Below are 17,960 nucleotides of genomic sequence, written 5' to 3' on the forward strand. Positions count from 1 at the left end.
GATTGCCCGTCACATTATAACGTCCCCACGTCTGAAAGGGCGAGCATGTTTGATGCGAACGGGATTCGAACCAGCGACCCTCGGATTACGAGTCAAACGCCTTAACACGCTTGGCCATACTTGAGTAAGATACTCGACTGATTTATAAACACACGTATCATAAAATATTATTAGTTCCACAAATATCAAATACTACATTAATTTTATGTTTTCTTTTCAGGGTATTATCTACTCATTTTACATGTAAAAATACATATCTGCAGAAAAATAACAATAAAAACATGCAGTTATGTTTATAAAGTAACTTGTACAGAAAGAGAATATGAAACATCGACATTGTTTTTACCTAACAAATAACGAAGTCTTAGACTAGGGAATAATACCCTTAAAATCATGAGTGAAACCTAAAATAGAAACTTTAAAAACTACTTCAGTCAAGAAATTAACTATATTTTAAGACCAAAGAAACAAAACATATTTTGTGTTAATTCTAAATTTACTTTTGGTACTATTCAATAGTGTTGTGTTTCTAAGCCAAAAGTGTAAACGAAAATAAATGTTTACTCGAGTTATTTCTATGAACAACAACATATTAAAGTAAAGATGATGTTTCTTGTTTAATAATAAATCTGTACACCATATGAAAGTAACTTCCTTTGTACTTTTGTTAAAAAAAATGTTTGTTTGAATTTTGTGCAAAGCTACAGGAGGGCTATCGGCGCTGCCCGTTCCTAATTTAGCAAAAAAATACTAAAGGGAAGGCAGATAGTTATCATTACCCACCGTTTTACTCTTTCACCAACGAATAGTAGGATTGACTGTCACATAATAACGCTTCCAGAGCTAAAGAGGGAGCATGTTATGTGGGACGAGGATTTAACCACGTAACTCTCACAGTTCCAGTCGAGCTTTCTAATCACGTGGCCAAGCCGAACAGAGAAAACCAGCAAAAGATGGAACATGGAAATTATTATACCAAACGGTTTTTAATTTTTTATGTTTACAATGAAAATTATTATACCAAACGGTTTTTAATTTTTTATGTTTACAATGAAAATTATTATGCCAAACGGTTTCTAATGTTTTTTTTTTATATTTACACACTTTGTAATGCTTGAAGTACTAAACGAAGTACATTATCAGTCATATTTGATAACAAGGAATGGAACACAAAATACGGACTTAACTGTTATAAATATTATTTATTACCACATACTCTATAATATAGTGTAAAAAGTAACGTGGTTCGAATTATTGTCACCTCAAAACAGTTACCATGGTGAATACTCGAGGAGGTTTATGATTTTAACTCAGTCATAGTTATATTCTTTTATTTAAATGTATAAATGCATAACAAAATGTAAGTCTATACAGTGACCTACGATCGTACGAAAACGATAGCAACAAGTGTTATGCAGTAAAAATATTATGGTTTGTACCATGACTGTGATAACGCGTTTTGAACATTTTTAGATATTTATAGCATGATTATTACTTTAGTGTGTTACTATATTAGGATGTCCTTGGTAAATGAGTTAGCTACAAAATGGCCAACAAATTAAATTAGTGAAATGTCAGTTTGAACATATTTCTGTAAAGCAGTACATAATATATTTGATATTAAATTACATACATTTATGTTATCAAATAATCTGCGCGTTAACCAAACTCACGAGCTCCAATACAAATTTAGGCTCCTTTACTTAAAGTGTTTTATTTAATGATTCTCTAAATATTAATTTCTAAAAATAAAAAATAAGATTTTCACAACAACAAGGTAGAACTTAAATATATTCAGTCATGTTCGAATTTTTCATGGAACACATATTTTAAATGTATATTTGGAAATACTTCATCACAAACAAAAGTGCTCGGCAATAAGGGTCTAGTTCATTACCTTTGTAAAATTATTATAAATGGATGTGAGCCTTACCAAATCAGCCATTCATCCACTGTAATCGCACTTGTGCTAAACACAGCATTAAACTTCTCTTTTGTTTGGTATCGACTTCACTTATTTTGCTACAGACCTTTCCATTAGTTGATTCATTATTTCAAGTATTGAGGCGGTAAAATTTGTTATCGCTCCCAAACCCAAACTGTTTGTCTCATTGTTCAATCTTTGAGAGTCTACCTGAGTTTCTCTGTCCCATTTCATCGAAATTAATTTCAGCCAGCTATTCACAACAACTTGTGACACCAGAGACTGAGATAACTCAACATTGTGTATATATATATATATATATATATATATATCCATCTATCGATAAATTAGATCGGATTATTTTACAAAATGGCGTAAAACAGATAATAAGTTTTACTTACATAGTGTTAAACATGAGCCGCAGGCGCTGATTGGAAAAAAAAATAGGTATTATATTTCAGATTTTAATAAAAACATTAATCGGTTCTAATAAGTGGTTAAGCCTCTTGTCATTGTAAAGATAATATCTAAACCAAAAACACCCCAGCTGTAAGATAAAGAAATGACAAATAAAAACGTAAAACGACGATTAAAAGATGTAAAATTAAAATTGGCTACCGAACTATTGTAGAAATTCTGTTGTTGACAATGACGATTTTAATAATGACAATTCAGGTTAACACTGTGTTACTATTCTTCATGCTTCACTCATGATTAAGTAACAATGTTTACCTGGATTACCATTGTTAAAACTGTCATTGTCAATAAGAGAATTTCTGTAATGGTTTGGCCGCCAATTTTGATTTCACATCTTTTTAGTTGTCGTCTTGTTTTTTGTTTATGCTTTTTCAACAGCTGAGCTGTTCTTGATGTAGATACCAGTGCACGAGTGACCGTGATGAATGTCATCATACTTTTTGTGATCAACAAAGATTAAAATATGCAAATACGTATAACTGTGAGCTATGAATTCATGAATTTTACACACATGTGCAAGCGTGGATTTATTAGGTCAAGCAGCATTTGGTCTTAGTATCAGTTGAATATCCACCATGCAGAGAAATGTTTGTTTGTTTTTGAATTTCGCACAAAGCTACTCGAGGGCTATCTGTGCTAGCCGTCCCTCATTTTGTAGTGTAAGACTAGAGAGAAGGCAGCTAGTCATCACCACCCACCGCTAACTCTTGGGCTACTCTTTTACCAACGAATAGAGGGATTGACCGTAACATTATAACGCACGCACGGCTGAAAGGGCGAGCATATTTGACGCGACGAGGATGCGAACCCGCCACCCTCAGATTACGAGTCGCACACCTTGACACGCTTGGCCCTGCCGGCCCCCCCTGCAGAGAAGCTGTGATATACAAGTAATACATTGAAAGAGGCATTGTACAATATTATATTTTTATTTACATGTATGCAAACTGTCATATGGTTTAATAGACACCATAGCTTAGGCTGTAGACAAAGACGTATAAATCCTTTGCTGTTGTAGGCTTGGATGCCCTAGTCAATCGAGATCTGAAAATAACTGTATAACAGCCGATTTTTAAGCTTACATGTATATTAGGGTAAATTCTCTCAGTAGTTTCAGAATTATTGCATTTACTATTTTTTTTCCAGGTTGGTTTCTTTTGAATTTCGCCCAAAGCTACACTAGGGTTATCTGCGCTAGCCATTCCTAATTTAGCAGTGTAAGACAAGAGAGAAAGCGGCTAGTCATCAGCACCCACCGCCTACTCTTGAGCTACTCTTTTACTAACGAATAGTGAGATTGACTGCACATTATAACGCCCTTACGGTTAAAAGAGCGAGCATGTTTGGTGTGATAGGGATTCGAATCCGCGACCGTCAGATTACGAGACGAATGCTTTACCCACCTGGTCATGCCAGGCTTGTCCCTCAGGTATAAGCAAAATTGATCCTTTAAATATTGCTATTCTTTACAGTGTAATAGTTAAACTTTGTATATTTGGTTTGCGCAAAATTTCGTAGAAGCGTGTAGCAAACGATATGTTATTTTTACCAAATTTTATGAAAAAATCAAAGCTCGTTAGGAAGTATGTTTCTTAATTCAAAAAAATCCATAGAATTTGATTAGTAGAAAAAGAAGACGAGTTAAAAATCAGTGGGTGTGTGTTTTTCTTATAACAAAGCCCCATCTGGCTATCTGCTATGTTCACCGAACTCTTGGTTTTATCGTTGTAAATCCGTAGATTTTCCGCTGTCCCAACGAGTTAAAAGAAAATTTGACGAAATTTTATATCACATACGTGAGTCTTGGCTGCACAGATTTTTTTTTTTACATTTAGGGTATGAAGTAAGCAAACTGAGAAGTAGTAAAGGTAAAACAGTCAGATAAAATAAATTACAGAGTATTATGTTACAGATAGCTAAAAAATCGTATTTCGTTGGTTCCTGTAAATAACATTTCTTTGCTGTGCATCTCAAGTTTTTTTTCTTCGCCGCATGAGACACTACGATGTGTCTTGATAGAAAGTTCTGTGCAGTGTGTCTGCAATATTTGCTATATTCGTGCGTAATTGTGATATATATATATCTTCGACATTATTACGCAGAGGGTAAAGAAAGAGATATCAATGTTGACAGTTATTTTCTCGTTAAAAAAGTCTATTTCAAATATGTAACAGTTTTTTTCCTGCTTGATTGGATTAAAAAATTAGTTGGTGGTAATGTTTTTCTAATTACCCCTAGCATGTTCATGTTTAACTGATACAGTTATATATACTACCCTTTAGTCCATATTGGGATAAAACAACTTTTTGTTTTTCTGTTCAATTTTTTAAATATAAATATTCTTACTTTAGTTATATCATATATATTCTAGTAATTTGTATTAAATTACATATATAAGTAACATTGAAAGGGCATCAGAAAGATTAACATTTCTGAGATTTGAGAAAAATATATTCGGAAAAACGTATCTTTCTACCTCCTAGATCTATAATCTATTTTCAGTAAAACTTGTTTGATATTGTTATTAAAAAGTAACTTAAATACGTAGACGTACTTCATTTTAAAGAAACCTAGTTAACACAACAAGAATATATTTTTCTTTAGTATTCTAAAGATAATTTTAGTCTCGCTGAGTACATTTACAAGCTATGTCCGCATCGTCTGACACATTTTCGAAACACCCAGGTTCGAGCTAAGATATTTCTAATAGTTTATTTTCTAGCTATTTTGGGTATCAGTCAAATATCCGGTTAAATTATTTTCGGCGAAAGCTCTTCATTCTGGAAATAAAGCATATTTACTGTAAGAACTAAGAAACCGTATTAATTGTGATCTTACTTTAACTTATTATTATTATTATTCTTTACAGAAGTACGAAGTACTTAATAAAATATACAATATAATCACAATATACAAAGCTTGTAAAAATTAGCTATAAGCATTTATAAAAAAAATATTGAAGTTTTGTATTTTACACACTACACAGGTGCTATATGTTATTTTAGAGTAATTTAGTAAATTAAATGTATTGTTAAATGTATTGTCACTTTGATTTTTAAACATTAGTTTTATGAACGTGTATCTAAAGTACGATCAATTTATCTGCTATGTCCACCGAAGAGAATAAAATCCTTAATTTTATCATTGTAAATCTGTAGACTTACCACTGTCCTAGCAAGGGACATTTACGAGTGTGTGTATCTGTGTGTTTTCTTATGGCAAAGCTACATCGGGCTATCTAATGAGTCTACCGAGGGGAAATCGAGATCCTGATTGGACCTTTACAAACATGTCACACTTGAAACTTAATATATAATCATATAATTTGCTTAAATATAGTTATTTAATTGAATAGATAATTCTTTTTTACAACGTGAAAGTTTTTGATATTATCAAATAACACTGAAACTTCATCACGATCATGCCATCGGTTATCTTCAATTATTATACAGAATCAATTTTCTTAATATTTCTTGTCACCGATATAGTTGTATGTTTGCAATTTCATCATGAGTAATGGTGAATTTTTTTTTCTTTGGTGAAAGAAATAATTGTTAATAGTAAAATAAATGGTTAATTTTACCATTATATTAACTACCTAAGAGTTATCTCAAAATGATTATTCATTTGGGGAAGTGTGGTAATAAATTTATAAAAGGATGTATAGAAAAGTCGTAATTCTAGAATATACGTTGTAAATACAAATAATAAAAATAGTATAACATTGCATTCATATTTTATTTTTCTTTGATTTAGTGGTTATGTAATAAGATGGTCCCCTTCGGTAAAAATAATAAAAAGAGCTCTCACATATTTATACATATATCATCAGTTTGACATGCTGCCATCTAGAGTGAATTATATCTAATAACTGTTTATTGTTCCACTGCGTGTATAAACACATTGGCGAGCAGGTGCAAACGTAAACGATCAAAGCATGACTTCAGTTGTTATTGTTTTTTGTCAACAACTTTGATCTAAGATAAATACTGTAAATTTTTGATAAACACAAATTTAATGTTTCAGAAAATTTCACTTATTTTTATTCGAAACAATGAGAGGGTTTATACTCAGCCAAATGTACTGTGAAAGAATCATAACTCATTTTCAATTTTTTTTTCACAACATTCGATTCATTACACCTTCCCTCATTATCTTAGCTAATGCACAACTTATGCATAAGGCTCCGCCTTCCCTAATTATACTGGGACCAAATAAATGATAATTTAAACTGTGTGCATGTTTCTTTTCATCGTTTGTTTGTTTGTTTGTTTTTTGAATTTCGCACAAAGCTACTCGAGGGCTATCTGTGCTAGCCGTCTCTAATTTAGCAGTGTAAGACGAGAGGGAAGGCAGCTAGTCATCACCACTCAGAGCCAACTCTTGGGTTACTCTTTTACAAACAAATCGTGGGATTGACCGTCACATTATAACGCCCCCACGGCTGGGAAGGCGAGCATTTTTGGTGCAACAGAGATTCAAGCCCGCGACTCTAAGATTACGATTCGAACGCCTTAACCAACCTGGCCATTCTGGAGCCAATAATTTAAATAAAGTTGTTAAATGAAACATTTATTTAGACTTGCAGTTATTATGAGATATATGGGAGCCATGTTTTTCATCTTGGGGGTATGCTTTATCGAACCTTTTGATAAAACGACCCCAACCAAAATACATATTTTTTCAATATCCTAAAAAAGGGCTATTTCAATTTATTTTTTAAACCAGAAGTGATATTTATAACAAAAATGGCTCATTTTAAGACCTTTTGGTTTTTTCGTAACATTCATTGTGATTGGTCTAAACCTCGTTCAAAATTAAGGTCGTCTTAGTTCAACTTCTTCTACCATAAGATCAACTTAAAGAAAGCAAGGCATTAACTTCTACATAAGTCATATTTTAATTTTATATAACACTATCGTAACCTATAGTAAATATTTTAGTGTTGCTTTTAAGCTAATAAGCCTAACCTTCCTAATAAATTCAAGTCCTGCATTTTAAATAATAATAATAATAATTTCAATTGAGATTAAAATGTACCCATTTTTTATTATTGGATTCCAAAAACAGTTTCACCAACTTAACCTTTTCTTGGTCAGATTGCCTATTTTTTACATGGATGTTTTATATTTTTGTAAATGGAACAGAATTTCCAAAGCTAGTACGAGCCAACCTGCCCCCTTTTGGAAGTTGAATTCTCTGCTACTTAAATCAAACAATTAATAAAAACATAGTTCACTATAAATCACATTATCTTGTGTCCAGAAGCTAGTGTGTGTATTATACTGTAGTATCCATATGAGGTATGATTTCATTATTGATATTACGACATATGCGGATGTAACACAGCTACAATGGTTGCTATTCTTGTATATATTTTTTATGAAGATTAATTTTTATTTGTGTAAGGCCGAGAGAGATGACAATTAGGCCCGGCATGGCCAAGTGTATTAAGGAGTTCGACTCGTAATCCGATGGTCGCGGGTTCGAATCCCGGTCGCACCAAACATGCTCGCCCTTTCAGCCGTGGGGGCATTATAATATGACGGTCAATCCCACTATTAGTTGGTAAAAGAGTAGCCTAAAAGTTAGCGGTGGGTGGTGATGATTAGCTGCCTTCTCTCTAGTCTTACACTGCTAAATTAGGGACGGCTAGCGCAGATATCCCTTGAGTAGCTTTGCGCGAAATTCCAAAATTAAACAAACAGATGACAATTACCGCATAAAATAAATTCATGATAAAACTGGATTTCATATTTTCTGCTCCTTTGTCTTATTGTGATATAATAACGTTTAAACTACAGTTGTGGAGCTTTACTAGTTTGTTGTTTGTTTTTTTGGTATATTTTGTTAATTCCCTTGAAACTTAAGTAAAATTATCACACAGCAATCAAAGTAAGTGTTTAGACTGAAGTGTTATTATCATGCAAGCAATATGCTTTCTAACTCGATAATAAAACTGTATAACTCAAACCAAATTCGACTTTAAACTCAAAAGCAGTTTTGCTAGTCTAAAAATGTACCGTTGTTTTGAGCTTAAGACATTCTGAGAAATATCGATCCAATTCGATTTCTGTTTGTCTACTGGCACAGTTTGTACAAAAAATAATACCGAGGTCAGTTTATAAAACATTTTTCATATTTAAGTCTATCAAATCTGAAAGCTCTTATTATTATACATTGTTTATAAAGAAACAAAACTATCGAGATACTTTTACTGTTCTTCATGAAAAAAACTGAGAATTTATCTAATGTTTTAATTTTTAACTTTATTTCTGATTGACACATTTCACAAATCGATTACTTGTCGACAAAGAATACTTCTAGTATTTTAAACAATTATGCACTAAAATCTAAAATACTAATTGCTTTCTCCTGCAAATAAAGAAATAATTTGTTTGTTTCGAATTAAACGCAAAGCCACCCGGTTTCTAATGGTGTTAATCCAGAAACATAACTCTGTACTTAGGGGGGGAGTAAAAATAAGGAAATATGGCACGAAAAAAATGTATCAATTTTTCATTCAGTATTGTTCAATTATCATGTGATATATGCATTATGAAAATAATAATATTATTGACTTCAAATTAAGAAATTAAAATTTTAGAAGTTGGATGAATTGTGACATATTTTACGGAATAAAGAAATATGTAACAAGCACAAACTTGTTCTGGTTCTTAGCCATGTGCCTTTTGTCAGTTACTGTTAATTACTAAATACATATAGGTAGTTATGGGTACATGCTAGTGGTAATTGTTTTGTTGTATTTTTTAGCATTGGTTCTCTCCATCCAATTACGGAATCTTGTCATAGTAAATTTATTAATGGAAGTCCACGTAAAGCTGGTCTCGTACCAAACATATATAGAGAGAGCCATATACAAACATATGTGACTTTTCCTGATAAATGGCGCAATTTCTAACTACCTTGTTTTACCTGTATGTTACAGCCACAATAATGGATTAAGTTTAATAATTTTGTACAAATCAGAATTATTTTTTGTATTTTTATAAAGATATTTTCAAAATATATCTTGTATCTATTTCTTAAGACTTTGGTTTTTCTTTATATATAAAACACATTCTGAAGCACGTGGTAGTTATTATATTTTAGTTATTGTTAAAATGCATCTGCTTTACGTACCACAGTTATGCTTTAAGCTACTACTTTTATTCATTGTTTTATAACCATCTTTCTTACTCCCTTTCAAGGAGCTACAAAAGCACTGGATCTGTTTACATGGAACAGTTTATAACTTGTGCTAAACATTTAATAAATGAAAAACGTTTAATTGAGAAATAATTTCATAATGAAAATTGTTTGCAACTTTTTGTTCAAATATGTAAGATAACCTGTCAGAAATTAGTTAAATCATGGTTAATGTAACTTGTTGTATCAGTTTCTTCAGCGCCAGTTAACATTTTTGCTTCATTTAATCAAAGTCTTAGAGCTTTGTGCACATTGGGTGACCACATGTTAATTAACATAGTTCATCTACCAAGTAATTATTAATTAAAAGAAGCGATGTTAATCCACAGAATTCTAGAATATTTAATACAGGTGACGAGGTCGACGCCTCCTATTTATGGATTTTCAAATCAATAAACATCATTTCGTGGTAGCAAGAAAAGTTCATCTGTATTCAAAACGACTTGTACTTTGTTGGTTGTACATATTTCATTTCGATTGCGATAGTCACATGGTTATGATTTAAATAAATATTTCAAATATTCAGCGTTAACTTAATTGTAAAAGTGAAATAGGAATTACTTTAACACTAAAATAAAGGAATTTTTAAATGTGCTAAAACTGAAATAAAATCAGAAGCATGTGTTGTTGTTTTTTCCATTTAAAAGCATCTTATTTTACAGTTTCTCATATAATAGTTAGGAATTATCCTTTAAACTGTTTATTTTGTATTAACATTTTATAAGAACGGTGGTAAGCAGATTCTAGCAGTCGATAAAAAATACAAAAGTCGTGTAATTAAAACTGTACCATTGATTAATGGAGTAGATACGTGTATAGTGTTGTAAACATTTGCTGTAGTTCCCATTCCACGCAAAGAGTGTCATGAGTATGTGATACAGAGAAGTACATGGAAAAAACTTATGCAGCCACTCATCTCTTCTCGATCAATGTTTAATACAGCTGATTCCCCTTATACAGAGTTTTATGAAAGATTATGGTACGGTTCCCATGGTAACACACGTGTTCAAGTAATAATCACTCTCAGAGAGACTCTTTTATTTACAGACTCTAGAAAAGAGCATGTTAATAGTACATATATATATATACTACTCTAGATTGTGCTCGAGGTGTCCTAAATGAGTGTAACGAACACAAATATTGCTTAGTTTTTATATCATTATTAACATGAACCTATGAATTAATACACAAAAGTTCAAGATAGAAATGTAAAGAATTTACAATTACATCTTTTACTGACAAATGTGTTTTCATTGTTTAATAGAGTTGCATCACTTGTAATGATAACAGTCAAAAACAAATCCTAATAAAACATGTAATATAAATTTAAAACTCACAAAGGATATGCTAAACACACGTCTTGAATTCGATATTTAGAACTGATTAGCAAAAAAACAAAATGCATTAGCAATATTGTAAAGAAAAGGTTAATGCACGGACATATAAAAACAGTGAAACATATAAATACTAATAAATACTTGTTTCATAGGATAATAAGAAATAGAACGTCCATGAGATCGAAATAAATAAAAATAAAACATGTAAATACCAAAATTGTTTCATAAGGCAAAAAGAAATACAAGTAATGAAATATGCACTCACCAAAACATTCATAGGACAAAGACGAACAAGAACAACTGAACATGTAACTATGAAAACTTATGTCTGATTTCGTATTAAAGAAAATTAACTGATAGTTTTAGTGCAAATCAAAATCATTTATCTATTCATCGTATTAATTATTGCTAAGATATTTTATATTTGAAAGTGATTGTAGGTTACTTTTACTGTTTCATTTTCTATGAAAGGAAATATATTTTAAAACTATAGTTACGTGAGAAAGTAAAAGCATTGAGCTTTTATTACTTACATTGCACGAAGTTAAAACGTGTGTTTTCTCTGTGTGGTATTCAGGATTTGTAAGAAAAACAGTTCATGACCTTCTTATTTGTGTATACACATTATTTATTGAATAGACAGTTTTTCATAACAGAACTGCGTTCTGTAAAACAGTTACAGTAGGTAACTTTTCATTTTTAAAAATCTGAAAAACTTTGTTTGTCTATACTTATGAATATGGTTTATTGTGGAAATCATTTTGTGAATTTGTACTGTTTTATTCAAACTACACGCCCACCAGTGGCACAGCAGTACGTCTGAGGACAAACGAGGCTAGAAACCAGATTTCGATACTCGCAGGGGGCAGAGAGCAGATTGCCCGATGTGTAACTTCATGATTAACTACAAAGACATTCAAGTTACACTTTTATATAATAAATCAGTTTTGTATAGCTACAAGTAAAATAGTCATCCACTGTTAGAGCTACTTGAGATGACAGCACCCCAATGAAGTATTTAAGCTGATGTTGTGTTTTAGTTGACAGAGAAGATGTAACACAATATAGATATTAAAAGTTTGATACTTCCAGTGAACAATTGTGTAGATTCGTTCATCAAACATAATTTATGATTCCTTCTTTATATTCCTCCACTTCTTTCTGAAACACGCGCAAGAAGCTAAAATTAGGATTAGATTTCATTGAATCGAAACGTTTTGAATAAATTAATATTTTACTTAAACTTATATCTAGGTTGGTACTTAATTGTGTATACAATAACATGTTTCACCAATTACATAATCTTTAAGCGTAGATCAGAGGCCGGATATACTTGTTTCCATTTAATAACAATATAAACTAACCTCAACATTAAACATTTCAAAGTATCGTGGAAAATAGGAATAAATAGTGAACATTCGCTTAAAAAATAGTTTACTTTATTTTTACCATGTGCAAAGGAGAAATATTTTTTTCAACTTTGTTTTATGCCTTCTAATATTTGAACAACTTGTATAAACGTCAAAGGTTAAATATTTAGTTTCAATTAATAGCTTTTCTATATGTAACTATGAGCTTAAAACTAAGTACACGAATTATGTATAAATGCAGTGTAATAAGAAAGTCAAGTTTGTTTACATGATCCAGTTAAAAATATTATAATGTGTACTACCTCTATAATGTCATAATTAGGAATATTTGTGGATACCAAAATTTTGGTTTTTGTTTGTCCAGTTTTATAGACGGCAATGAAAATATTTGATTGTTTCAAATATGTAGACTGAATAATGTATATAATATCTTAGACCTCTAGAAATCGAAAATTGTATATAATATATTTTTTTAACGCTAATTGTTTCTCATTTATAATTAACATTGCACTAAAATTGTATGAAACCCTTACAAAAGCAATACGCAATTTCATCAACTTTCGCCACCTTACGGTAAAGAAATGTACTTTTTAAGTTATTGATCAATAGAGAGCGCTGTGTATCCACTCTAGTTCAAGCAGTGCCGTCACTCTTTCTTCCCCACCGGAGGTAGAACTCTCCAAGTCAAGGACTATATTTTCAGGGGCTGGTGGAAATATAGTTTAGACTGTCCTTTGAAAACTGATACCATCGATGGAGAGTGATTAATACAGATGTTACTTAGCCTTTATTACTATATTTGATTATTCTATCATGGTTGACGGTGGACGAAATAATTAAGATAAAAACTAGATCATGCACTCTGAAACATTGATAGAACAGACTTTACTACGCTAGCCTTGTCATCTGGAGCACAGAGTCTCGGGAAGGCCGACAAATGCCGAGAGTTGAACGTGGCCACAGTTTGCTCTCTGCAGCCTTGCCTGCCATTTCTCTTTGACCGTTACTTAAAGTTGAAAGTCTGTTTATCCACCCGTGTGTCTGGAAATAATGTCTCTACAAAGTCTCATTTTCGCTGTTGTCATCCTGCTTTGTTCTAAAACAATACAAGGTGAGTAACTTTCCAAGGTTTTGTAGAAAGCCGTTACGGTTAGTGTTCTTTTTGGTATAATATAAATATGCAAAATATGTAAACAACAAACACGATAAACCTACACTAAAATATCTAAACGCAATTATACAATAATGTTCAGAATGCATTTGAATAATATAATATTTAGAATATATGTGGTAAACACACATATCTCAACTGGCAATATATGTAAAATTTTATAAAAAGATTTGAAAAATAATACAAGATGAGATTGTGTTGTGTTACAATTGCTTTATTTGAAACGGTAAGCTAATAAACTGTTAAAATACATTTGAAACTATTATAAAATATTCTAGAAATAAAAAATAGTTAATCAATTTACAGCTCCTTCGGTATAAAGCAATCTTTCTCTTATATAGAACAGAAATTCTATATTTTTGCGTATTATAGTCATGCCAATCTGTTGAAAGTCTTAGCGGCATCCTGGTATGAAACAGGTGAAACACTCAAAGAACTGAATACGCAATAATAAATTAAGAAAATTGCACGAACAAAGCAAAAATAGAACATGAATGTTCGTGATAACATTTTCGCTTAAACAATAGAGTATATATATTTTTGTCGAATTATTAGAAACCTAACTTCAGATTGAAATAGTAATTAATTATGCCCTGTAATGAAAACAAAATTAATAAAAAACGCATGAATTTATTGATATATATTTTATCTTGAAATACTGCAATAACGTTTTGTGTTTTGTATTAAGGACCGTAAGACATACATTTTTTTCGACATAAGCATCAATGTTTACTAGATGAACAACAATGATGTCACCAAATCAATGTAGTGTCAATTTTATGATGTCCAAGGAAGTATTCTCTCGACAGAAACAAAATGAACAAAATTACTGAAGTGTTTGTAATCACATAAATCAAGTATTCTGCTTAATGAACAGAAATATAACATTTTGTGCTAGAAACTATTTAATAAGATACATTTGTGCTTTAAATAAATGAAACTCATTTATTATAAAACTTATTACAGATAGAATATTAATTTGTTATTTACTGTTTATTGTTTCGATTTTGTTAATTATCTTAAGCATTTATTCTATTGTAAGTGTATAAAGATTTTGTGTGAACTTTTACCTAGGAAAGTTTAATACAGCCATATATTACTCTGCGCAGAATAATTATTTTAATTATTTTTAACTTCTGCTAGGAGATTAAATGCAGATTAAGAAATTCACTCAATTTGTATTTTTACCCATGTTGAAATAACAGATAGTCATCAAGCAAATATTTCTTATTTAGTTCATAAGTATTTGAAATAATTTTACATATAATCTGCATCGTCTTCAAGCTTTCACCATTTATAATTATTCTTCACTTATTTTTCTTTTACTCAGAAGTTTGATTCAACTAAAGAGTATTTGTTGATAAACGAATAAAAACATTAATGAATAAAGTCGATTAGTGAAAGAAGTTAATCCGTCATGTTTCAGTCGTTGAGATATATTATCCAGAAAGTGTAAAAGTTGATAACTTCAAGCCCAAACATCTGTACCAAATATAAATTGACAAATAAACACTAGCCAATTAGTTTATTTTTTATTTCTCTTTGATACAAATCAGTCAAGGGTAATTATCGCGACATTTTACTTAAAGATTTTTATTTTAATGATTGAACCATACGATTAGTATTAATTAAGTTACTAGTAGGGGTTGCAGTTCAAATTACAACACCAAATGATTCAACTTTCATCTCTTTATGTCAAGCCCCCGGCTAGTGCAGCGGTATGTCTACGGATTTACACCGCTAAAATCAGAAGTTAGATTCCCCTTGGTAGACTCAGCAGATGGTCTTATGTGGCTTTGCTGTAAGAAAAAACACACACATGCTTTATGTCAGTATCTTCAATGTTATATATAAAAGATATTGAACTGAAATTAAGCAAAGTTCTTATGTTAGTAAAACATACACCACAAAATATACAGTATAATAGGAATTCCAAATATGTTCTAATGATGCATTTATTTGATTTACTGAAAAAAGTGCCTTATCAGCAAGCGCGTGTGGTTTAATCCTATATCCTTGTTCAACTCGTTAGAACTTAAGGTTTAAATACTGAAAGCTGATGAAACATTGAACTAATTTGCCTAACATTTATGATAAAAAATAGTTAAGCTTTTGCTTCTTTTGAATTTCGCACAAAGCTACTCGAGTGCTATCTGTGCTAGCCGTCCCTAATTTAGCAGTGTAAGACTAGAGGGAAGGCAGCTAGTCATCACCACCCACCGCCAATTCTTGGGCTACTCTTTTACCAATGAATAGTGGGATTGACAGTAACATTATAACGCCCCCACGGCTGAAAGGGCGAGCATGTTTAGCGCGATGGGGATGCGAACCCGCGACCCTCAGATTACGAGTCGCACGCCTTAACACGCTTGGCCATGCCGGGCCAATACTTAAGCTACAAATGCCCTTTAATTTTTCCACTTCGGATTGAAGTTCATATGCTTAAAAAATATTTAAGATCTATATTCTGTTTCCCTCAAGTTACTGCACTCTTTGTCAATATCACAACTTACTAGAAATAAAACGTTTTCTAAATACTATTTTTGTATGCAGTATAATACTTTGGAAGTTAGGAGTCTAAGCACCAAAAACTGGTGAAGCACTGAAAGGCAACAGGGCTACTATTTGTGGTAAAAGTCATGTAAACTGAATACTATTTTTCCAAATTTATTTTATTTTATCAATTTCGGGTTCAAAATAACAGGTGTGGATAAATAATATTTCAGACCTATCTGTTGACTCTTACAAGTCTTTCCCCAAGAAGTCTTTTGTTTAGTGCTAGAATTTCTGTTAGGCTGGATGGTGACAACATATTTTGATCTGAAATGCTACACTGTATATGTAGTACAAGACATTAAAAGCTACAGCTTAAATATGAAACGGGTGAAGAGAAATTGAAAATCAACAGACCTACTATGATAGAAATATTGTAAACGTTTACTCAATGTCAGAACTCGTCAGTTGAACTAGACCATGAGAGACTAAAAAAAAAATTAATCATTATTTCATTCTAAATTATGGATTGGATGGCCATCTATTCGTCCGTGAGAGAATTTCAATTATCAAGAAGTTATTCATAATATGAAAAAATACAGATTGCGAGAGCAGGAATCGAATATACAGAGAATATCGAATAGTGTCGTCAAAATCTAGTGTTTGTAGTATCCAATCTTAGAAATGATAAATATAACATACCATGTATACGAGGGACCAGCATTATGGTTGTGATTCTCCTCTTGAAGAGAAAAGTGTAAAAGTAACCATCTTCAGCAGCAAGCATGTGTACAGTATAGACAAAAACTATATTTTTGTGACGGTAATAAGTTTAGTATGTACAGTGCACTGGTGTAAATAAGTATGTGGTATTAGGTAGAAGGACGTAATTTAATAAAAAAAAAATACGCTAATAAAAGTGCGCAGTACCACAAAACTTAAAGTTTAGTATAATAAAATAAGGGAGTAGAAATCTAAGCTGTATGTCCGTTCATCGATCAGAAATGACTGCTTGATGAATGTGTAAGTACAGACAAGTAATGGATGAGGAAAGGACGTCAAGTGAATTTCTGCTGGAGAATTCACATTTTTGCTTTCCATGTGTGGTATTTATTAATAATAATACCATCATATTTGACTATATCAGATAACTGTATTGATACTTTATCAAAGGTAACATAAACCAGAAATGGGTCAACTGTATTGGAACTTTATCTAAGGTAATATAAACCAGAAATTGATCAACTGTATTGGAACTTTATCTGAGGTAACATAAACCAGAAATTGATCAACTGTATTGGAACTTTATCTAAGGTAACATAAAAATGGTAAATAGTATCCATGAAATTTATGACGAAACAGAATGGCTTGTGTTTTATAAGCACTAAAAGTAAGATACCAATAGCAGCAACAGACAAAGTTATTAAAAGTAATTTGAAGAACTTGGGTGAGAGTAATATTATCAGCATATCTGTAAAAGTAAATAGGGAATATAATTTTAAGCTTATCCCTTAGTTATGAAAGATAAAATAAGAGAGAATGGTGAGCCTTGAGAGACTGGTATGTACAGCGAAGTATCGGAAACGAGTTTTGTTGATGGAGATACATGCACAATGACTATCAAAGAATCAGACAAACATGCAATAAAAACAAAAACATATTCCGTAATTTATAGATCGAATAATTGTAAGAAACAGAGTCAAAGACGCATTCATGAATTCATAAAAACAATAAAAAAGTAGGATTAAATATGTTAAAGTGTTTGGAAATTGTGCCAGATAATGTGAGAATTTGGTCCAGTGTAGAGAGTTGCGGGTGGAAGCTGGCTTGAGCACTCATCAATAGGTGACGGTCAGAGATGAGTACATAAGTGTGAAATTCAAGGTTCTTGCTGAAAATACAAGTAAAGTTGATTCTACAACATGAGATAATAGTAGTAAATGATTTCATCAAAATTCAACAAGATAATAATTAAGGAA

At 31.5% G+C, this 17,960-nt stretch overlaps 1 protein-coding gene across 1 annotated transcript in view; it reads left to right on the forward strand.

Annotated features, from left to right (window-relative positions):
- The first annotated feature begins 12,974 nt into the window (after positions 1-12,974).
- LOC143249728 (acetylcholine receptor subunit beta-like 1) overlaps positions 12,975-17,960 on the forward strand; it is a 122,746-nt gene continuing 117,760 nt past the window's right edge. Inside the window, exon 1 of the mRNA XM_076500046.1 lies at positions 12,975-13,428. Coding sequence (XP_076356161.1) covers positions 13,368-13,428 — 61 coding nt within the window. The 5' untranslated portion in view covers positions 12,975-13,367. The remainder of the gene's footprint in view (positions 13,429-17,960) is intronic.

The sequence above is a fragment of the Tachypleus tridentatus genome, chromosome 4 (genome assembly GCF_004210375.1).
Source record: "Tachypleus tridentatus isolate NWPU-2018 chromosome 4, ASM421037v1, whole genome shotgun sequence".
In the NCBI taxonomy this organism is placed as follows: Eukaryota; Metazoa; Arthropoda; class Merostomata; order Xiphosura; family Limulidae; genus Tachypleus; species Tachypleus tridentatus.